Source organism: Oryzias latipes, chromosome 14, assembly GCF_053564925.1.
Source record: "Oryzias latipes strain Hd-rR chromosome 14, Olatipes_Hd-rR_3.1".
Lineage (NCBI taxonomy): Eukaryota > Metazoa > Chordata > Actinopteri > Beloniformes > Adrianichthyidae > Oryzias > Oryzias latipes.
The window spans coordinates 25,718,127-25,742,675 of record NC_136250.1 but is presented as its reverse complement, the minus strand read 5'-3'; the positions used below and the strand labels follow the sequence as shown (position 1 = coordinate 25,742,675).

Below are 24,549 nucleotides of genomic sequence, written 5' to 3'. Positions count from 1 at the left end.
CAGCAAATGTAGTCGTCCATAATGTAATGTCAGCAGTAATTACAGAAAAACAACTAATTCTCTACAGCTTGTATTTGTTGGTGCTCCTTAACCATAAACTCGTAAACCTAACAAATAAAAATTAAACTAGATCTAACAAAGTGACCCAGACATATTTTTTGGACCATAACTGGCATCCAGGCCCTTATGTTGGAATTCTAGTTGTGCTAAATGACCTCAAACCATTTTTCTGGTACACAGCGTTTAAAAATCTGTCAAAAGATTTTTAAACACTTCGTCATAATCAAAAGGTTAAGACGAAGTCGCATCACTTGATGGATTGATGGAGCATTATGGGTACTGTAGTCTGTATCCTCCTGGACGAGTAAGTCCAAATAAAGTTTCATTTATTCAACTGTTTTGTTTTACTTGATTTGCCCTATCGCCAAATAAATTTGTTCTTTTTTAGAATTAATAACATTTCCTTTTTCTTTCACCAGAGAGCCACAATGGAGGGAGGAAAGAGTCACATGTGGCTCCAGGGCCTCAGGTTGCACAGCCTTGTTGGAATTCACAGCTGCTAACATCTGGTCTACCCAGTGGATGAAGGACCCAGCCCTCGTCTTTGGAGGGATGCAGTCCTCAGATGTGGACCATCTAAGCTGGTTGATGTGGGACTAACATGTCAGAGAGAAACTTTGGTGCAAAGCATCAACTGCACTCTTCTCATAAACAGTCATTGGTGCAAAGCCAGGGAATGTTTGTTTAAAAAATAATAACGATAAATACTTAAATACGATAAATACAGACTCATTAAAATCATGACAGTATGTGACCTTTGCCCTGTTTACCCCCCCCCCCCCCCCTTTCTCTATGGTTTATCAGAAACTTTATTTTGAAATCCAGGTCGTTCCCGTAAGTGCAAGAAAAGCTGAAGCCGTTGAGGCCCGGCTGGAGGGTCTGAACCGAAACTGCTGTTAAGGATCACCAAGTTTCTGACTCAGACTCAGTCACCCTGTAAAAAAACTGTTTTTGTGCCAAACAGCCTTTTCTGTCCATGATGTCCAACTTTTGGTTATTTGAGTGGACGGTTTGGTGGGTGTGACACCTCTTCACGCATGACATAAGTGCATGAGAAAACTTGTTGAAGTCTATATCTGCTGTGAAACATGAAGGAGGCTTAATTATGGTCTGGGCTGGGCTGCTTTGCTGCATCTGACACACTCTGTTGACCTACACATTGAAGGCTGCTGTGTTGGGATTGTTTTCTTCTCTACATCTTCAGAATAGAAGGAGATGTCTGACAAAAAAGAGGGAGTTTGGGATACAAACTGATGAGCAGGAACTGTGAACCAAGACTTCCATGTCTGCAGCAACAAGTGTATTATTAACTATTGACCCTGCATCTGTTAGATTCATAACTCTTCCTGTAACCAGGGCAACCAATTCTAAATAACATAGAAGGTCGGACAGGCATCTGCAGAGCTCTTGTGGGCTCTTGTATCAGTGTTTTCATATTTTCTTGTGTTTTCAGTAATAACACTGACAACTGTGACGGTGAATGACGTCTACAGACCTCCAATCAATCTGGAGCCAAACTTCCAGGCTGGTGTTAGAACGTTTGATCTCAGTCTTCATAGATTTATTAACAGGACAAGGATCCAAAAACACAGATGAAAAAATGAACACAATGGAGTGTTCCAAAGTGTCCTAAGAATTTACATCCTGATGAACATCTGTGACAAAAGATGAAACATCTGGAGAAGAAACCTTCAGAGCTGAAATGGTTGGAGCAGAATAGCTGCAGACAGGAGCAGAAGTCTCTCTGAATGCAAAAAAAGAGAAAAAAAGAAAAAACAAAACTCACTGAGAAAAGCAAAAACTGTTTTATTACATGAATTCATGCATAAAGTCAGTTCCGTTCATCTAGTGTTGACCGTTGAATGAAGGCTCAGTGCTTCTTTGATTCTCTGTGATATTAACTCAAAGGTTAAAAGATTAAAAGAATAAGAAAAAAGCACACAATCACAATTGCTAAAATAACTCCTTAAAATATTGAACTCCACTTAATGATTCCAACATGCAGTAAAATCATAAAACATCTGACTTTAGAAAGGATTGTGTAAAAAGTCCTGAGATCATACAGACATGATCAGAAATCACCCAAAACAAAAACTGAAGGAAAATTATCCAAAATAAAAGTCATCATGTTAGTTATTATTCATCTTTAGAAAGAGAATCATCAGCATAATCAACAACTTGACACACGTCTGTGATTGGTGGGGACAAAAGGGGGAGGGGCTAAAGCAGGCATTTCAGAGCAAACAGTTGAAAATGTAAATATTGGCTTAAGAGCAGAAGACGTCGCAGGTGGGAGGAGCTGCAGGTTGGTCAGAGGAGGGGGGGTTTCAGGAGGGGGGCTGAGGAAGTGCAGCTTCATCGTCTCTGAAACAGCACAGAGAAGATGTTTGGGATTTTACAGTTGGAAAACGTCACATCCTCACATACAAATGCAGTGTCCAGGTCTGGAAGAACTCAGGTTTACCCCGTCCACACTCACTAAACGTCTACAGACAGGATGAAGCTGCTCAGAGGCTGAGGAGCAACACAAACACCTGTTTTTTCACTGCTTGGTAATCGGAGTAAAAAAAGCTTTGCTGACAGAACGACCACCACTGTTCATCTGACTGTAAACATGAAGACTAACTCTACCCTCAGCGGATCCATGAAATCCACCAGTAAATGTTGGATCTTTAGGTTACTTGTTGACCTTTCATAAACCGCTCAGGTCACTTTAAAGTTGTTGTCATTGTTATCTGCACAAATCATGCTCAGCCAAATCTTTCTGCATCCTAATGAGCAACACTCATCACTTATAGTTACACCTGGATTAGAAAATATTCTGTTCCTGCAAAAGTATGACGTAAATAGATCCTGTATCTGATGGTCTCGTTCAGCTTTATTAACCCGTAATTTACAAACCAGGAAAAAACAATAATTAAACTTTTTTTTAAAAGTTTTTCTGGTGTTGTTTTTTAGTTTTTCAGCTTTTTTAACAGGGCTGCATGGTGGCGCAGTAGTTACCACCGGTTCAAATCCTGGCCGGGGCTTTTCTGTGTTAAGACATTCTTCATAGGTTGAGTGGTGACTTTAATCTGTCTCAAGGTGTGAATGTGAGTGTGTGTGATTGTGTGCACCGAGCCTTCACCCCACAAATGGATGGATGGATGGATGGATGGATGGATGGATGGATGGATGGATGGATGGATGGATGGATGGATGGATGGATGGATGGATGGATGGGTTTCATAGAAGCAGAATAAGTAATCAAAAAGTTAAAGAAACAAATAGGTTGGCCCCCACTGTTTAAAATGCCGTGGGGGCGGAGCTCCTCTGTTAGCTTCCTTACCTAGAGGGACAAGGCACATCCTCTTCCTCCTCTGGCCATAAGTTCCTGATCACTGCTTCAGGATCTTCAGCAGTCAGATCTTCTCTGTAGTTGTATGTCACAGAGTCTCGTTTACAGGACTTCAGGTTCTGCCTGAGTTGATTCACATCAAACTTCAGCACCTTTTCAAAATAAAGGTTTTAGTTAGCTTCACTTTTATTTCAACAAGACAAACTGTTTTATTCAGACTTTTACTGTATTCCTGTTAACAGCAGTAGAGACAAAGTTTAAATCTCATGTTGAAAAGCTTTCAATCACTCAGCTGAAAACAGAGACAGGTGGAGAACCAGGACCAGGCAGAACTGCTTTAGGGTTTTATTGGAGGTTTGTTCAAATGTTCTCCATTTTAATTATTGAGCAAAAAGGTCAGTTCCTGTGCTCTAACACCTCATGGTTGAGCTGCTGTCCTTCACAGCTGGCTGTAGAATATTTATACCAACTGGTTTTCATAAATGATTGGAGAATCATGAGAATCAAACCTGAGGTTTCACAGGTTTTTGCAGCATAAGGGTATGTAATACTTGTTAACAAGTATTACAAGTTCATGTGAACCCTGATGATTCAACATGATTCTGCAACAGTTTGAGGTCAGCTAAGTCCAGCTGTGACAAGGACAGCTGTTCTAGAGGGTTCTAGTCTTCTGTACAGAGAAGAGAAGCTGCAGAGATGAAGTTTTGAAGGAGATGGATGCAGAGCAGCAGGATGTTCAGTTAGAGCTAAGCAGAATGATAGTAGTTTGTTAGTCTGGAACTGGAATGAGGAAAACTGCAGGCTGAGGGTTCAGAGGCATGGAGATGCAGCTCTGACATTGAAGGTACCGTTTGCCCGACGTGGAAAGCGATGGCAACGTTGTCCCAGACATAATAATAGTCAGGGATCCCCTCAACTGTTAAGTTGTTGTCATGTTGGATGAGCTTGAACCTGTCAGAAAGAAAAACGTATTAAAGAAGAATTAACAGAATGTATTTGTTAAACATTATGGTATGGTGTGAAAAAAATGATTCAGTATTTCCCCTCTGTTGCAAAGATGCTTGAAGGCCATTTGTTTAAGAGGACCTGGCTGCAGACAACAAGGTAGCACAGACATCATTAGCCGGAACCAGAAGCCCTTTACTGGAACTGGAAGTTCATGTCACATACCCCCAACCCCACAGTTTGGTTGAATTGTATTTGTTGTTGTTCAAAATGACTAATTTAAAAGGCGACCCTAACAGGTACCCTTTTAATTAAATTTTATACCTTTAACGCAGGAGATGTCTCTGTCAAAACCTACATTTCCCTTTGACATATCATGACTCCTCACACCAGGGATGCTCATAACATCTGTTGATCACGGCGAAGAACATGAGGGTAGATATCAGACCATCAAAGACAAATAACCAAAAAAATGAAAATACTTTTTTTTAAATCTGTCAGCACATCATCATCCTCTCGTCAGTACGTAACTTTATTGACATAACAGCTCATCGAACATCCTCTGATCCATACGTCGCTGCATGATGCGCTCTTAAATACACTGAGCTCAAATTCTTTCTGCCATCGGAAATCCACTACAGGTGGAAGACCACTAAGGCCCCCAGGGGTGTGTATTGAGGCCAGGGTCGCCCCGCAGTGCCTTTTCGATTGGGACCGAGACGAAGAGTTGGACGCAGCTGTTCTCCCTTAACGCCTGCTGCTCTTACGATCTGTCTAACCTCGTGAAAATTTTCCTTCTCCTAGCACAAAATTATAGAAATAGCTGTTGAAATGTGTAACCCGGATCAGTGCCCCACTTGCATTACCAGATTTGAAACACCTGAGCGCTCTTATTTTGGTGGGGCCAGTTCCCTATATTAACATCCGGGTCACATAGCCACTTCCTGTCATCCATGCTCTGGCTGTTGCTGATCTGCTGTGGCTGGCTGCATCTCCTATAGCTGTCGGCTATCTAAACTTGAGACAAAACTCTGTAACATCTTACTGGACTAGTTCTTTGAACAACCACACCTTGAACTAACTACTCTTCGTTGAGTTTATGCGATCGGGTCACACACATAGCAGTACATCAGTATTTCAAAGGCTTTCTACCTCACAGAAATGCCATGCTAGTGTGGCTACAACATACAGATTTTTGATCAGTCTTTTTTTTTTCTCTTGAAATTGGAAATATTTCAGTTAATAATTTTCAGTTTTTTGTCCGTTTTAGGACTTTTCAACTTGTTTCCGTTTTGGTCGGCCATTTTGGTTTTGAATTCATTCATTAATATCATTATCGTTTTTTCTCCTGATTTATACTGAATTGATGAATGCTAAAGCTAAATGATGAAAAGTGCACTTAATTTTTGAAACCATTGGAACCCATTGAAACCCATTAATTTATAGGCCTAGAATTTGAAAGGTTCCTACGAATTTTGTTAGGACCTTATTTGATTATTTTTCTTACAATGACATACAGTTGACTACTGTACTTGTTGTAAATAGTATGTGTTGTAAATAATAATGTCTTGTAAATAGTATGTGTTGTAAATAATGTGTCTAATCTATCATTTGTTTGACCTTGTTTAGGTCAGGTTTTTTTTTCCACCCCCACTTCTATCCTTATGGGAAGAACTTTTTGATCTGCACCATATAGGAATGGTGCATGGCGAGCTACCCACGAACTCTCAATGAAAAACTTGATTTACGAACCTAGGAAAAAGGAACTTCGCAAAAGACGCCATACCCAAAGGAAAAAGGAACTTTGAACACCAAAGACTGAAAAATATCCTTGTGGATCCCTGGACACTCCTTTCTCCACTGTCTCAAATTATTGTTTTGTTGTTTTCTTTGTTTAAATACAGTCAATTGATTGCTTTATCCCTGTGTTGCGTTTTCTATCCACACACTCTGGCTCCATGAGTCGAACAAATCTTCTGTAGGTCAGAGCAAGCTAAGAAAGCGCTACAAATGTCCTACATTATCAGATAATCTTACCTACTGTAGGGCGACATGTCACGGTTTTAGTTTCTTTACCTTTGTGTTCTGGAAATCTTTTGTTTCTGTCAGAATTTGAGTTCAGTTCCTGTTTTATTTTGTAAGGTTTCCAGTTTTGTTGTTGTGTCGAGTTTAGCTTTTGGTCCCCATCTGCCCTGAGTGTTTCCACCTTTTGTCTCGTTTATCTGTATGTATTTAAGTCCTGTCTTTCCCTTCCTCCTGTGCTGCTGCATAGTTTTGATGTTCCCTGTTACAGTGTCTTTCTAGTGATTCAGGTTTTCGAGTGTTTCAGTCCTGCTCAGCAGTGGTATTTTGGTTTGTTTCATTTAGTTATTAAAGATCCTGTTTCCTGGAACCTCCTGCATCCTCTCTGCACCTGGGTACTTCCTCAACCTTCTATCGTAACACTATGAATGACCTAATGGTTTGGAAGTTGGGTTGTAAACACAGCAGGGTAGGTTAGACTCACAGGGGGTATGACAGTTTTATGGACTAAAATGTATACGTAGTATGGTGTCGTGTGGAGTGAAAGAAACATGTGCGGTTGTCATTAATGAGCTGTATGGAGATCATACAGAAGATCTGCTTCAGATCAGTGCCTACACAGTGCTTCTGTCCGTGCAGTGAGCTTTTCAAAAATCGCAACGTCTTTCAAACCCAACGGTGCGAGCGTGGCGCAGAACTAGAATTTACGCTGGAACTGAACTGTTCAGCCAAGGTTTCATTGACACTCTGCCGTGTTGACATCGGTCGGATTGAAAGATGTGAGCGCGGATGTTGAAATGTTCACCGAGCAGAGAGAGGCACTGTGTAGACACGGATCTGCAGCAGAGTTATGATGCAGTGTTAAAAACATCTTTCAAGAACCAGAAGTTCAGCAGTGAGCTCTCCTAAAAGTCTGGAGCTAAGTTGACAAGTGCAGCATTGCATTAGCTGCATTAAACATATACGGTAATTAAATTCAACCTAAAGTCACAAATGTCAAAAAACAGCACAGTAACCACAAGATGAAAGAGGTAGCATAGATTTATGGGCGGTCCTCCAAAACTGAAAAATATGATGTAATTCAGGTGTGTGCAAGTGTAGTGCACACTGTAAACCCAAACAGCTGTATTGGCTCATAACTATTAAGTTTACACAACTTAAATGTAATTTGGCTACGTTCACACTGCAGCGCTTAATGCTCAATTCCGATGTTTTGAAAAAATTCGATTTTTTTTTTTTTTTTTTTTTTTTTTTTTTTTTTTTTTTTTTTTTTTTTTTTTCCAAGCCGTTCACATTTTCAGTTAAATACAAACTTTTGTGATCTCCTGTGTGAATGTGAAATGACCCAGAATTGACCCGCATGCGCAGAATAGTACTCAACGGTGAACGACGTCACTGTTTGCGGAAATAGCTAACGGTAGCAATGGATGTCCACAAGTGTTGTCAACAGCGGAGCTCTTTTTGCATTATTACATTTATTTTCACAATGGATTTAGCACAATTACAATCTTCTCATTTTAAGAAGGCATTTGAGCCAGGACCTTCTGTACCCACTGTTGTGGAATGGGTATGTGTACTGGTATGTGCTTTCTAATGAAAACCTGCTGCTCAGGAGATGCAAACGACACACGCTTTTTAAATTGAGCTAAAAATGGCACAATCCAAGTTAAAAGATAATGGGGAACACTTTGAAAATCTATTAAAAAATATATAGCTGGAGTGCAACTTTAAGTATAATCCCAAAGTAAATACATGATTTTTCTTTTTTTTACGTTCTTTTTTTTTTTTACCTCAAATGTGTCCAGTTTGAAGTATGATTGTTTGCTAAAAGAATTTAGATTGCTGTTTACTGTCTTTCATTCTAAACCAAATCTCTTCTCAATACAGGTCCCAAAGCAAAGCAGCTGTAACATGGAAGCAATAAACTTTACAGTCATTTGAGAAAACATTGCTGTAGAGTTTATCAATTTAAGAATATTTCTGTATTTCTGGCCTCAATTACAAAAGGGGTTTATTCAGTCATGCCTTTGGTTTGTCTGAAGATTAATAACCCCTCTTGTTAAAGTAAAATATGTCGAACACAAGAGGCCCTCAGCTCTCGTCTGTCTGCCCAGCTGTTGGACAGGAAAAGTTAAAAAAAAAAAAGAATATTTCTGTTTTTTCCACAGTGGGAGATGAATAGAAAATACATTTGAAGTTAATTTCAAAAACTTGTGAACTTCTAAAGAGCCTTTGACTTTTATAAGTTAGAGATGAGAAGAAATTAGCTTTGAGATGACTTTAAGAGCCTTGCAATGAACTGGTGACCTATCAAGGATGTACTGCGCTTTTACCAAAAAGTGGTTGGGATAGGCTCCAGCAACCACATGATCCTGAAAGGGCTTAGAAATGGATGGATAATTTTTAAGAACAGTTTTGAGCTGAAAATATAATTGACAGTAAGACTATTTCTTTTTGTCTTGTCTTCAGATCCAAAACTTATGAGATTACAGTAGATTTTATATTTAATATTTGGGGGAAAAAACAGAAAAAAAGGGAGACATAGGCTCTAAAATGTTCTTCTTTGGCCTGATATGTTTTATTTATACACAAAATCTCTGTATTTGCTGCTGTTCCTCAGGCTCACCCGTGCGTCCCACACATGGCCTCTGACCTCCAGATGAATCTGCCGTCTTTGAAGAAGCAGACGGCGTTCTGGTCTTCAGCCAACAAAGGATACTGGGAGAAGTCCTCTGGACCATTTGGACTGTGGACCAACACTGAGTACATAATTTCCTGTTTGTACAGGACCGTCTCAAAGACCCGCATGACCGGCTGACCACCAGCACAGAACTGAAGAAGAAGATAGAGAAGTTCTCATTAGTCTGAATAAGAGGCCCACTGAACAGACAGTGTGTTGTAGGAACAAAATACAATGATGATGTGATGTTTGGTACTCCAGCTGTGGTACTGGATTCTCTGAAACACTGGTTCTGTTATTGGAGGCTGTACACACCTCTAAGGTAGGATGGGGGTTGGATTGCTTTTAGTGGGAGGTGTGCTGGTGTCACAAAAACAGGCAGACAGCTGGATCCAAATAAAGCAGGTTTATTAGCTCAGCTAAAAGTACACAAAGCTAAATGAGGGTTAGGCAGGCAGGAGTCGATAACAGCCAATAAGTTCATCAGAGGAGAAACAGGGTAGTCAGGATCCAGGGATCCAGAGTCAGGGTCAGAAGACAGAAGATCAGGTCCAAACGTAACACTCGGTAATGAATGCAGAGGGACACAAACAACACTTCGCACTGAGCTTGACTCAGTACAGATCTTAAGTATGCTGTGGTTGACTGAGTGAATGAGAGTCAGGTAGTGTGTGCTGGGCATGGGAGATGTGGTGAGGTTAGAACTCTGGAGATCCCGCTGGAGATCAGAGGGGGAGACAGAGTTCTGATTTCTGACAGCTGGTTTCTCAGACTCCCGTAGATATTCTGCCTGCTGCATCAGTGTGTGAAGTGATCTGCTGACTCTTCCAGCAGTTCTGATGTTTTTTAATTGCATGTGCGTTGTACTCAGTGTGAAAACTAAGCCTTTTTTTGAAGAACTGATATTCTGGTGAAGATAAATGATGATCATCTTTTAGTTTAAGTGAAAATAAGTAATTTCCCGCGACACACCTGGCACACTGGTTGAAAAACACTATATAGTCGTTGATACAAACCCGTTGAAGACCTTCAGGAAACCTTTGACCTCTGTCATAGAAACCAGGCTTACATTACAAAGTATTGAGGTGAACTGTTATTATTATTTCCTGGATTTTTTTTTTTTTGTTATTCTGTTTTTCACAGTTGAAGAATTTCCATGATGAACATTACAGACTTCTCATCTTAAAGGACAATTTTTAGGACATTTTTTTTTAATTTGTATTATAGATCATTCTAGAAGATTTGGGGGTCAGAGCTTTACCTGCTGACTGTAGGCCTGTAACACCTCATCCAGGGGAAAGCTGAAGCGGAAGTTGCCCAACCGGGATTTCGATCAAAAGGCCGGGGAGGTCGCAAATTTCGGCAGGTCGATCTGCTCGCTCATATTAGGGTACGTCTCCTCCATTAGCCTCGTCTCAGCATCTTTCACATCCTCCTCTCTCACATGCAGGCTCCACCAAAGCAGGGATTCACCATATGGATTCCTAAAGCCTTCATCCTGCCGGATTCCTTCCAAGCCCACACATGTTGTGTCATGTTTCAGAAAACTGACCTGGAACTTTGGTTGAGGATATGCTGGGATGTCGTCTCTGTAGATGTACTTGTTTGGATGATTAATTTTTATAGCAGCCTCCTTCAGCTCAGGAAGCTTTAAATGCCTTTTTTCTACATAATTCTCAATGAATCCTCTCCTGTTTGTTCGCTGCTGCATGTTCAGGTGAATGAAGATGAACCAGAATCAAGTCCTGACTGAGGGTTGATGTGTTGCTTTGGAAAGACGAGAGTCTGATTCTGGCGACGTGGAGCTGTCCTGCAGCAGACAGAGAAAATGCAGGTCATGTTAGTGACTGTAGGATCTGTGCACACAGACTGGAGATCCATCAAGAAGAAACGGGTTCAGGTTCTTTAGTTTCTTCATGTGAAGAAATTCTGTAAAGCTCTGACAACACCAGTTGTTCATGAACAATAATGCCTTTTATTTAAAATAAAAACAACAGAACAAATGAAGGGGTGCATGGTGGTGTAGTGGTTAGCACTCTTAAGAGCATGTGCTCCTCAGCTCGCACCCATCTTCACAGAAATCTTCAACCTCTCCCTGGCCCAGGCAGTGATACCCTCCTGCCTAAAATCTGCAACCATCATCCCAATACCGAAGAAATCTCCCATCTCCAGCCTCAACGATTACCGTCCAGTGGCACTCACTCCAGTAATCATGAAGTGCTTCGAGAGACTGGTCCTCCAGCACATCAACGATCACCTCCCCCCAGACCTCGACCCCCACCAGTTTGCATACCGCACAAACCGGTCTACAGAAGATGCCATCGCCTTAGCCCTGCATGCAGCGCTGAGCCACCTGGAGGAGCAGCAGAGCTATGTCCGGATGCTCTTTGTGGACTACAGCTCTGCCTTTAATACAATCATCCCGGACATTCTCATCAGGAAACTGGACACTATAGGCCTGCCCCCCCTCACATGTGCCTGGATAAAGGACTTCCTCACTGACCGGCCCCAGGCAGTGAGGCTGGGCCCCCACCTCTCCCCCACACGCACGCTGAGCACTGGCTCTCCACAGGGCTGTGTGCTGAGCCCCCTCCTGTACTGCCTCTACACCTACGACTGCAGTCCGCAGCACGACAGCAACCTCATCGTGAAGTTTGCTGATGACACCACAGTTGTCGGACTCATCTCAAAGGGAGACGAGGCAGCCTACAGGGAGGAGGTCCTGAAGCTGGCAGCTTGGTGCTCAGACAACAACCTAGCTCTGAACACCAAGAAAACCAAAGAGATCATCGTGGACTTCAGGAGGCACAGCACCGACCCAGCTCCCCTCTACATCAATGGAGAGCGTGTGGAGAGGGTTCACACCTTCCGGTTTCTGGGTGTTGTATTGTCCAACAACATCTCCTGGACAGAGAACATCACAGAGGTCATCAAGAAGGCTCAGCAGAGACTCCACTTTCTGCAGGTCCTCAGGAAGCACAATCTGGACCCCAGCCTGCTGACAACCTTCTACCGCACGTCCATAGAAAGCCTTCTGACGTACTGCATTACAGTGTGGTACGGCAGCTGCACCATGGCGGACAGGGAGAGACTGCAGAGGGTAGTCAAAGCAGCTCAGAGGATCATCGGCTCCCCTCTCCCCTCCCTGTCGGACATCTATTCCTCCCGTTGTCTAGGCAGAGCGGGGAAGATCATAAAAGACAGTTCCCACCCTGGCTCTGGACTGTTTGACCTGTTGCCCTCAGGAAGGCGCTACAGGTGCATCAGATCAAGGACAAACCGCCTTAAAAACAGTTTTTTCCCAAAAGCCATAACCATCCTGAACTCCCACATGCACGGTCACTGACAGCTCCACCCCCATGTCTCTCTCTCTCACTATGCGCATCCCATCATGTAAAAACCATCCCATCATGTGCAATACATTAAGTGCAATATATCTCTGCATTCATGGACACAGCAGGTTTCTTCTGTGTCTGTCATAACTACCTCTCTGCAGAAATTTCTATTGTAGATTTTGTTCTTTTGTAGTTTGTAATTTGTAAATTGTGCCCTTCATTTTGAGAAATTATTTTATTTTATTATTATATTATATTAGTTTTTTCTCTCTTGTATGTTTGCACTGAATAGTGAGCGGCTTTAATTTCACTGCATGTGTGTGTGATGTGAATTGTACATGTGTACAGTGACAATGAAGGCATTCTATTCTATTAACCCACAGTGAGATGGTCCTGGTTCAAATCCCAGCTAGCTTCTTTCTGTGTGGAGTTTGTGTGTTCTCTTCATGCATGTGTGTGTGTTTTCTTGTGTAATGCACTCCCTATGCAGGTTAGCCAGGCCTGTTCACTGAATTCTTTTAAATCCAAGTTGAAAACTCACTTTTTCTCCCTGGCTTCTAACTCAGTGAGAGTTGATGTTTTTATTGATTTTATGTTGTTTGTTTTAGATTGTTGTTTTGTTTTCATCCTACGTTGTTAAGCACTTTGGTCAGCCTCTGCTGCTTTAACCCTTGTGCTATCTTAGATGACCCCACCCTTACATTGACATGTTCTCCCTACCATGACAAAGGTGGATAAAGGTGGAAAGATTTCATGTAATCCATGGACACCAGAGAAGATCACAAATCATTGAAGAAAAAAGGTCTAGTGGGTCTAGATGACCCAACTCCCAATGTTAAAGTGCCTAGAATGGCACAAGGGTTACTTATGTCACAGAATGAGCGTAGTTGAAGTATAAAATGAAAAAAAACATTTTGGAGGATTGATTTCTAATTTTATTTGTTTCATTTGATGCAGTTACATTGTATAAAAGGAAAAAGCATTTCTGTTAATGCATTTTAATTATCAAATTAGATATTTCTAATTGAATTTTGCTACACATTTACCAGAGAACTTTTTGAAAATGAAATGTCAAATACCATTCTTTTTATCATTTTAATGAGGTGACAGAATGAGCGGTGTTGAAGAAGAAAAAGAAAAAGTTGTTTGCTTTTTCATTTTATTTTTGAATCAACACACAGCTTCATTTTGAAAATGAAAAAGCATTTCTGGTATTGACTTTTATTTTTAATTATGCTACACAAATGCTTCCACAAAAAGGAAAAATGATCTTTGCTCCTTCTCAGTCGGTTCTCCTGCCTCGTCTGTCTTTGTTTCTCAGCTCATTCCCTGAAGCGTCCTTCTTCTGGTCTTCTGTATTTCCAGCTGCAAGTTCTATTTGCTGTGTTAAAGCACAAATCCCCTTCCTGAATCCTTGACCCCTGTACTGGGAGCGCACACAAATTCAAACAACTCTGCATTATGTCAATACGCTCATGTTTCCTGCTGAAAAGCATCTAAAGACAGAAATGCTCACAGAGTCTCAGCAGAAGTTTCTCCTTCCTGTTCATCAGGAATGTTTGCAGTTTGTGACTAAAATAAAACTGTGATCTACAGTCAGGAAGAGATGTTTTTTTATCTAAAGAAAACAAACGTCTTTGTTAAATATTAACAAACTCATCATAAAGTCATGAAGTCATTCAGACATCAGTTTCACTTTTTTGGAAAACTGGATATCCGTGAGCTAACCATGGTTAGCCGTGAACAACAACACAAAACTGTTGTAATGAAGGACATTTGTGAGGCTGTGATAAAAAAAAAAATGTAATTATAAATGTGGAAACATTTGCAAAAAGACAAATACCATGCATAATTAAAGCCGCAAGCGGCGTTGTATGGCCCGCAGACGCAACCCGCCTTCCACGCCCAACTCTACGCACCACCGCCCTCACCGCCCTCACTGCCCACTTTTGATAATGGCTAGTCAAAACTGCATATGCTAATTATGCTAACTATGCTAGCTATGCTAATGTGGCTTAAAGTGCTAGCATTGCGATCAGCATCATCAACTGACTCAGAAAAACACATTACCTAAAATGCTTATTATGCTAACTATGCTAGCTATGCTAATGTGGCTAAAAGTGCTAGCATAGTGATCAGCATCATCAACTGACTCAGAAAATCACATTACCTAAAATGCTAATTATGCTAACTATGCTAGCTATGCTAATGTGGCTAAAAGTACTAGCATAGCGATCAGCATCACCAACTCTCTCAGAAAAACACATTCCTCCATTGGCGAGAGCTATATGTCATAAGTTGATAAAAAAAAAACACTTTTTCCAAAATGGCGGCTTTTCTGTTGATTTTATCACCATAGCAACCATTTTATAGTTTGGTCCCCTCGGGAGGACGAACAGATTGACGTCAGTTTCGGACAAATCGGTAAAAGTAAACTTTTTGTTGTCCTTAGCAACAGGGGTTTTATGCTAACCACGCTCACATTCCTTATATGTCCATTTCCAGTGTTTTTCAATGTATGCAGTTTCAGGCATTATTGCATGCATTCAAATTTCACAGTAGTCCATTGAAAAACATAGGAGTTATAACAGTGCACCACTTTGCTGGCTCGCCACGCGCACGCCGTTTAAAATCTACAACTTCTAATTCCAACATTTTTTCCACAGTAGCTTGCCATTGATGCCCAAAAAGTTTCGAGACGATCGCTGAAAATTCCAACGACAAGTTTACGTTTGAATCTGGTGGTAAAGGTGTTTTTTATAAAAAATTCAAGATGGCCGCCTTTTCCCGAGGTCAAAGGTCGACGAAACTCCAGAGGTGATTGTAGACTTACGCTAGGGACATGCGCGTCAAATTTCGTGAAAATCGCTCGAAAAAAAATTCATTTTTCCATATTGTGTAAAAACGCGAAAAACTCAAAATGGCAGATTTTGGCACAAAATGGCCGCCAAACCGTAGGTTGTGTCGCCATCACGTAATGATTTCAAAACTTTGTTTGGATATACCCGACAAAGTTATCTGGGTTACGCTAGCCGATTCTTAAAAAAAAAATCCGAATTTTTTTTTTTTAGCCGAGTCAGCACTTTTTTTTGCGATTGTTTTTTGTTTACCACGGCCACATTCCTTTATCAATTTTGTCGTATGTGACATCATTTTGTTCAGTGTGGGCCAGGGTATCGCATATTTCAGTTTCAGGCTATTCCGATAAAATATGTGCGAGCTAGCTAAAATGGCGACGGTTGCGAATTCGCCACGCGCACGCGTTTCAAATTCTACAACTTCTAATTCCAACATTTTGTCCACAGTAGCTTGCCATTGATGCCCGAGAAGTTTCAAAAAGATTGATAAAAATCCCTAGGACGAGTTTTCGTTTGTATCCGTTACTAAAGGTGCTTTTTTATGAAAATTCAAGATGGCCGCCCCTTGCCAAGGTCAAAGGTCAACAAAACTTCTTTGGTAGTTGTAGAATCGTGTTTGTGGCATGTGTGTGCAATTTCGTGAAAATCGCTTGAACAAAAGTGTCATTTTCCCATATTGTGAAAAAACACGAAAATCGCAATTTCTCTGTGTTCGCCACAAAATGGCCGCCAAGCCGTAGGTCGTGTGGCCATCCCATAATGATTTCATAACTTCTTTGGGATATCTCCAACACGCGTGTTTTGGTTTCGTAACTGTATTTCAAAATATTTTTTTTTGGCCCCATAAGCGATTTTCGGCCCATTCATTTTTTTGACGGTAACGCTCGCCGTGATGTCATCATCGTGGGGGGGGTGATGTTCTCTTTACCAAAAATTCATTTCACATTTATCCTAGGTGTGTGCCAATTTTGGTGAGTTTTCGGGTATGTGGCGGGGGTCAAATTTGAGCTCAAACTGTCCGTTAGAAACCAGAAGAATAATTACAATATGGTCCTTGCAGTCTATGACTGCTGCGGGCCATAATTAAAGCCGCAAGCGGCGTTGTATGGCCCGCAGACGCAACCCGCCTTCCACGCCCAACTCTACGCAACACCGCCCTCACCGCCCTCACTGCCCACTTTTGATAATGGCTTGTCAAAACTGCATATGCTAATTATGCTAACTATGCTAGCTATGCTAATGTGGCTAAAAGTGCTAGCATAGCGATCAGTATCATCAACTGACTCAGAAAAACACATTACCTAAAATGCTAATTATGCTAACTATGCTAGCTATGCTAATGAGGCTAAAAGTGCTAGCATTGCAATCAACATCATCAACTGACTCAGAAAAACACATTACCTAAAATGCTAATTATGCTAACTTTGCTAGTTATGCTAACATAACTAAAAGTGCTAGCTTAGCGATCAACATCATTAACTGACTCAGAAAAACACATTACTTAAAATGCTAATTATGCTAACTATGCTAGCTATGCTAATGTGGCTAAAAGTGCTAGCATAGCGATCAGCATCATCAACTGACTCAGAAAAACACATTACCTAAAATGCTAATTATGCTAACTATGCTAGCTATGCTAATATGGCTAAAAGTGCTAGCATAGCGATCAGCATCTTTAACTGACTCAGAAAAACACATTACCTAAAATGCTAATTATGCTAACAATGCTAGCTATGCTAATATGGCTAAAAGTGCTAGCATAGCGATCAGCATCATCAACTGACTCAGAAAAACACATTACCTAAAATGCTAATTATGCTAACTATGCTAGTTATGCTAACATAGGTAGAAGTGCTAGCATAGCGATCGGCATCATCAACTGACTGAGAAAAACACATTCCTCCATTGGTTAGAGCTATATGCCATAAGTTGATAAAAAACCCACTATAACAGTGCGCCACTTTGCTAGCTTGCCACGCGCACGCCGTTCAAAATCTACAACTTCTAATTCCAACATTTTTTCCACAGAAGCTTGCCATTGATGCCCAAAAAGTTTCGAGACGATCGATAAAAATTCCAACGACAAGTTTACGTTTGAATCCAGTGGCAAAGGTGTTTTTTATAGAAAATTCAAGATGGCCGCCTTTTCCCGAGGTCAAAGGTCGACGAAACTCCAGAGGTAATTGTAGACTTATGCTACGGACATGCCAGTCAAATTTCGTGAAAATCGCTCGAAAAAAAGTTCCTTTTTCCATATTGTGTAAAAATGCGAAAAACTCAAAATGGCAGATTTTGGCACAAAATGGCCGCCAAACCGTAGGTCCTGTCGCCATCATGTAATGATTTCAAAACTTTCTTTGGGTATACCCGACAAAGTTATCTGGGTTTCGCTAGCCGATTCTTAAAGAAAAAATCCGAAATTTTTTTTTTTAGCCGAGTCAGCACTTTTTTTTGCGATCGTTTTTTGTTTACCACGGCCACATTCCTTAATCGATTTTGTCGTATGTGACATCATTTTTTTCAATATGGGCCAGGGAATCGCATATTTCAGTTTCAGGCTATTCGGATAAAATATGTGCGAGCTAGCTAAAATGGCGACGGTTGCGAATTCGCCACGCGCACGCGTTTCAAATTCTACAACTTCTAAATCCAACATTTTGTCCACAGTAGCTTGCCATTGATGCCCGTGAAGTTTCAAAAAGATCGAAAAAAATCCCTAGGACGAGTTTTCGTTTGAATAACTTACTAAAGGTGCTTTTTTTTGAAAATTCAAGATGGCCGCCTCTTCCCAAGGTCAAAGGTCAACGAAACTTCTTTGGTAGTTGTAGAATCGTGCTAGTGGCATGTGTGTGCGATTTCGTGAAAATCGCTCAAACAAAAGTATCGTTTTCCCATATTGTCAAAAAAAACGAAAATCGCCATTTCTCTGAGTTCGCCACAAAATGGCCGCCAAGCCGTAGGTCGTGTGGCCATCCCATAATGATTTCATAACTTCTTTGGGATATCTCCAACACACGTGTTTTGGTTTCATAGCTCTATTTCGAAATATTTTTTTTTGGCCCCATAAACAGATTTCGGCCCATTCATTTTTTTTACGGGATCGCTCGCTGTGATGTCATCGACTTCGGGGGGGTGACGTTCTTTTTGCCGAAAATTCATTTTCAATTTATCCTAGGTGTGTGCCAATTTTGGTGAGTTTTCGGGTATGTGGCGGGGGTCAAATTTGAGCTCAACGGATCCGTTAGTAGGCGAGAAGAATAATAATAATAAACATTCGAAAAACAATATAGAAGTTTTTGCAGTCAGGTGGCCTATGTATTTCAATGCGGCCTGTCTTTTACTATAGGCTGGGCATGTCTTTTTGGCTTTAAACCCGATCTTTGAGGGCTTTTTGAGGCGTTTTCGTGTCTTTGTCGTCATTTTTGCGACTACAAATTTGTCGTTTGTTCGGTGGTGTTGTGCGTGTGTGTGTATATTTTTGTTGCGTTACACAATTGTCGTGTCGTTTTGTGCTTTGGGCGACTTTTGACCCCGTTTTTTGGCGTTTTGACGCGTTTTTTTGACGTTTTGGACCTTTTTGAGTGTTCGACCCTCGTACCAGTTACAATATGGTCCTTGCACTCTGTGAGTGCTGCGGGCCATAATTAAAGCCGCAAGCGGCGTTGTATGGCCCGCAGACGCAACCCGCCTTCCACGCCCAATTCTACGCAACACCGCGGCCCTATCCGCCCTCACCGCCCACAAATTAAAAGCTAGTCAAGGCTGGATTTGCTAATAATGCTAACTATGTTAACTATGCTAATGTGACTAAAAGTCCTAGCATAGCGATTAGCATAATCAACTCTCTCAGAAAAACACATTACCTAAAATGCTAATTATGCTAACTATGCTAGCTATGCTAATGTGGCTAAAATTGCTAACATTGCGATCAGCATCATCAACTGACTCAGAAAAACACATTTCCTAAAATGCTAGTTATGCTAACTATGCTAGCTATGCTAATGTGGCTAAAAGTGCTAGCATAGCGATCAGCATCATCAACTGACTCAGAAAAACACATTACCTAAAATGCTAATTATGCTAACTATGCTAGTTATGCTAACATAGCTAAAAGTGCTAGAATAGCGATCAGCATCATCAACTGACTCAGAAAAACACATTCCTCCATTGGTGAGAGTTATATGTCATAAGTTGCTAAAAAACCCACTTTTTCCAAAATGGCGGCTTTTCTGTTGATTTTATCTCCATAGCAACCATTTTATGTTTTGGTCCCCTCGGGAGGACGAACAGATTGACGTCAGTTTCGGACAAATCGGTAAAAGTAAACTTTTTGTCGTCCTTAGCAACAGTGGTTTTATGCTAACCACGCCCACATTCCTTATATGTCCATATCCAGTGTTTTTCAATGTAATCTGTTTCAGGTATGAATGCATGCATTCAATTTTCACTCTATTGTATTGAAATGCATGGGAGTTATAACAGTGCGCCACTTTGCTAGCATGCCACGCACACGCCGTTCAAAATCTACAACTTCTAATTCCAACATTTTTTCCACAGTGGCTTGCCATTGATGCCTAAAAAGTTTCGAGATGATTGATGAAAATTCCAACGACAAGTTTAAGTTTGAATCCGGTGGTAAAGGTGTTTTTTATATAAAATTCAAGATGGCCGCCTTTTCCCGAGGTCAAAGGTCGACGAAACTCCAAAGGTGATTGTAGACTTACGCTAGGGACATGCCAGTCAAATTTCGTCAAAATCGCTTGAAAAAAAGTTCCTTTTTCCATATTGTGTAAAATCGCGAAAAACTCAAAATGGCAGATTTTGGCACAAAATAGCCGCCAAACCGTGGGTCGTGTCGCCATCAAGTAATGATTTCAAAACTTTCTTTGGATATACCCGACAAAGTTATCTGGGTTTCGCTAGCCGATTCTTAAAAAAAAAATCCGAATTTTTTTTTTTTAGCCGAGTCAGCACTTTTTTTTGCGATCGTTTTTTGTTTACCACGGCCACATTCCTTTATGGATTTTGTCGTATGTGACATCATTTTGTTCAGTGTGGGCCAGGGTATCGCATATTTCAGTTTCAGGCTATTCCGATAAAATATGTGCGAGCTAGCTAAAATGGCGACGGTTGCGAATTCGCCATGCGCACGCGTTTCAAATTCTACAACTTCTAATTCCAACATTTTGTCCACAGTAGCTTGCCATTGATGCCCGAGAAGTTTCAAAAAGATTGATAAAAATCCCTAGGACGAGTTTTCGTTTGTATCCGTTACTAAAGGTGCTTTTTTATGAAAATTCAAAATGGCCGCCCCTTGCCAAGGTCAAAGGTCAACAAAACTTCTTTGGTAGTTGTAGAATCGTGTTTGTGGCATGTGTGTGCAATTTCGTAAAATCGCTTGAACAAAAGTGTCGTTTTCCCATATTGTGAAAAAACACGAAAATCGCCATTTCTCTGAGTTCGCCACAAAATGGCCGCCAAGCCGTAGGTCGTGTGGCCATCCCATAATGATTTCAGAACTTCTTTGGGATATCTCCAACACACGTGTTTTGGTTTCGTTGCTCTAATTTGAAATATTTTTTTTTGGCCCCATAAGCGATTTTCGGCCCATTCATTTTTTTTACGGGAACGCTCGCTGTGATGTCATCGACTTCGGGGGGGTGACGTTCTCTTTGCCGAAAATTCATTTTCAATTTATCCCAGATGTGTGCCAATTTTGGTGAGTTTTCGGGTATGTGGCGGGGGTCAAAATTAAGCTCAAAGACGCCGTTAGTGTGCAAGAAGAATAATAACTAAAGCCGCAAGCGGCGTTGTATGGCCCGCAGACACAACCCGCCTTCCACGCCCAACTTTACGCACCACCGCCGCCTTCACCGCCTTTACCGCCTTCACCGCCTTCACCGCCTTCACCGCCTTCACCGCCCACAAATTAAAAGCTTGTCAAGGCTGATTTTGCTAATTATGCTAGCTATGCTAATGTGGCTAAAAGTGCTAGCATAGCGAGCAGCATCATAAACTGACTCAGAAAAACACATTCCTCCATTGGTGAGAGCTTTATGTCATAAGTTAGTAAAAAAAAAAAAACTAATTTCAAAATGGCGGCTTTTCTGTTGATTTTATCTCCATAGCAACCATTTTATGTTTTTGTCCCATCGCGAGGACGAACAGATTGACGTCAGTTTCGGACAAATCGGTAAAAGTAAACTTTTTGTCGTCATTAGCAACAGTGGTTTTATGCTAACCGCGCCCACATTCCTTATATGTCCATATCCAGTGTTTTTCAATGTATTCTGTTTCAGGCATTAATGCATGCATTCAATTTTCACTGTATTGTATTGAAATGCATGGGAGTTATAACACTGCGCCACTTTGCTAGCTTGCCACGCGCACGCCGTTTAAAATCTACAACTTCTAATTCCAACATTTTTTCCACAGTAGCTTGCCATTGATGCCCAAAAAATTTTGAGACGATTGATGAAAATTCCAACGACAAGTTTACGTTTGAATCCGGTGGTAAAGGTGTTTTTTATAGAAAATTCAAGATGGCCGCCTTTACCCGAGGTCAAAGGTCGACGAAACTCCAGAGGTGAAATTAAACTTACGCTAGGGACATGCGAGTCAAATTTCGTGAAAATCGCTCGAAAAAAAGTTCATTTTTCCATATTGTGTAAAAACGCGAAAAACTCAAAATGGCCGATTTTGGCACAAAATGGCCGCCAAACCGTAGGTCGTGTCGCCATCACGTAATGATTTCAAAACTTTCTTTGGATATACCCGACAAAGTTATCTGGGTTTCGTTAGCCGATTCTTAAAAATAAAATCCGAAAAAAATTTTTTTTGCCGAGTCAGCACTTTTTTTTGCGATCAATTTTTGTTTACCACGGCCACATTCCTTTATCGATTTTGTCGTATGTGACATCGTTTTGTTCAGTGTGGGCCAGGGTATCGCATATTTCAGTTTCAGGCTATTCCGATAAAATATGTGCGAGCTAGCTAAAATGGCGACGGTTGCGAATTCGCCACGCGCACGCGTTTCAAATTCTACAACTTCTAATTCCAACATTTTGTCCACAGTAGCTTGCCATTGATGCCCGAGAAGTTTCAAAAAGATCGATAAAAATCCCTAGGACGAGTTTTCGTTTGTATCCGTTACTAAAGGTGCTTTTTTATGAAAATTCAAGATGGCCGCCCCTTCCCAAGGTCAAAGGTCAACGACACTTCATTGGTAGTTGTAGAATCATGGTCTTGGCATGTGTGTGCAATTTCGTGAAAATCGCTTAAACAAAAGGGTCGTTTTCCCATTTTGTCAAAAAACACGAAAATCGCCATTTCTCTGTGTTCGCCACAAAATGGCCGCCAAGCCGTAGGTCGTGTGGCCATCCCATAATGATTTCATAACTTCTCTGGGATATATCCAACACGCGTGTTTTGGTTTCGTAACTGTATTTCAAAATATTTTTTTTTGGCCCCATAAGCGATTTTCGGCCCATTCATTTTTTTAACGGGAACGCTCGCTGTGATGTCATCGACTTCGGGGGGGTGACGTTCTCTTTGTCGAAAATTCATTTTCAATTTATCCCAGATGTGTGCCAATTTTGGTGAGTTTTCGGGTATGTGGCGGGGGTCAAAATTAAGCTCAAAGACGCCGTTAGTGTGCAAGAAGAATAATAATTAAAGCCGCAAGCGGCGTTGTATGGCCCGCAGACGCAACCCGCCTTCCACGCCCAACTCTACGCACCACCGCCCTCACCGCCCTCACTGCCCACTTTTGATAATGGCTAGTCAAAACTGCATATGCTAAATATGCTAACTATGCTAGCTATGCTAATGTGGCTAAAAGTTCTAGCATAGCGATCAGCATCATCAACTGACTCAGAAAAACACATTACCTAAAATGCTAATTATGCTAACTATGCTAGCTATGCTAATGAGGCTAAAAGTGCTAGCATTGCAATCAACATCATCAACTGACTCAGAAAAACACATTACCTAAAATGCTAATTATGCTAACTATGCTAGTTATGCTAACATAGCTAAAAGTGCTAGCTTAGCGATCAACATCATTAACTGACTCAGAAAAATACATTACTTAAAATGCTAATTATGCTAACTATGCTAGCTATGCTAATGTGGCTAAAAGTACTAGCATTGCGATCAGCATCATCAATTGACTCAGAAAAACACATTACCTAAAATGCTAATTATGCTAACTATGCTAGCTATGCTAATGTGGCTAAAAGTGCTAGCATTGCGATCAGCATCATCAACTCACTCGGAAAAACACATTACCTAAAATGCTAATTATGCTAACTATGCTAGCTATGCTAATGTGGCTAAAAGTGCTAGCATAGCGATCAGCATCATCAACTGATTCAGAAAAACACATTCCTCCATTGGTGAGAGCTATATGCCATAAGTTGATAAAAACCCCACTTTTTCCAAAATGGCGGCTATTCTGTTGATTTTATCTCCATAGCAACCATTTTATGTTTTGGTCCCCTTGAGAAGACGAACAGATTGACTTCAGTTTCGGACAAATCGGTAAAAGTAAACTTTTTGTTGTCCTTAGCAACAGTGGTTTTATGCTAACCACGCCCACATTCCTTATATGTCCATATCCAGTGTTTTTCAATGTATTCAGTTTCAGGCATGAATGCATGCATTCAATTTTCACTGTATTGTATTGAAATGCATGGTAGTTATAACAGTGCGCCACTTTGCTAGCATGCCACGCACACGCCGTTCAAAATCTACAACTTCTAATTCCAACATTTTTTCCACAGTAGCTTGCCATTGATGCCCAAAAAGTTTCGAGATGATTGATGAAAATTCCAACGACAAGTTTAAGTTTGAATCCGGTGGTAAAGGTGTTTTTTATATAAAATTCAAGATGGCCGCCTTTTCCTGAGGTCAAAGGTCGACGAAATTCCAAAGGTGATTGTAGACTTACGCTAGGGACATGCGAGTCAAATTTCGTGAAAATCGCTCAAAAAAAAGTTCCTTTTTCCATATTGTGTAAAAACGCGAAAATCTCAAAATGGCCGATTTTGGCACAAAATGGCCGCCAAACCATAGGTCGTGTCGCCATCACGTAATGATTTCAAAACTTTGTTTGGATATACCCGACAAAGTTATCTGGGTTTCGCTAGCTGATTCATAAAAAAAAAATCCGAATTTTTTTTTTTTAGCCGAGTCAGCACTTTTTTTTGCGATCGTTTTTGGTTTACCACGGCCACATTCCTTTATCGATTTTGTCGTATCTGACATCGTTTTGTTCAGTTTGGGCCAGGGAATCGTATATTTCATTTTCAC

The 24,549-nt window shown here is 40.9% G+C and overlaps 1 protein-coding gene across 4 annotated transcripts in view; it reads right to left on the bottom strand.

Annotated features, from left to right (window-relative positions):
• Positions 1-1,850: 1,850 nt before the first annotated feature.
• Positions 1,851-24,549, bottom strand: part of LOC144983628 (uncharacterized) — a 46,220-nt gene continuing 23,521 nt past the window's right edge. For 2 of the 4 annotated variants that reach the window (XM_078930562.1, XM_078930561.1), the window contains exons 2-6: positions 10,597-10,854; positions 8,991-9,196; positions 4,246-4,348; positions 3,389-3,549; positions 1,851-3,181 (exon numbers count right to left, since the gene is read on the bottom strand). In XM_078930562.1, coding sequence (XP_078786688.1) covers positions 3,130-3,181; positions 3,389-3,549; positions 4,246-4,348; positions 8,991-9,196; positions 10,597-10,755 — 681 coding nt within the window. In that variant the 5' untranslated portion in view covers positions 10,756-10,854 and the 3' untranslated portion in view covers positions 1,851-3,129. Of the gene's footprint in view, positions 3,182-3,388; positions 3,550-4,245; positions 4,349-8,990; positions 9,197-10,305; positions 10,855-24,549 lie in introns of all 4 variants that reach the window. The other 2 variants (XM_078930563.1, XM_078930564.1) reach the window with 2 other exon arrangements.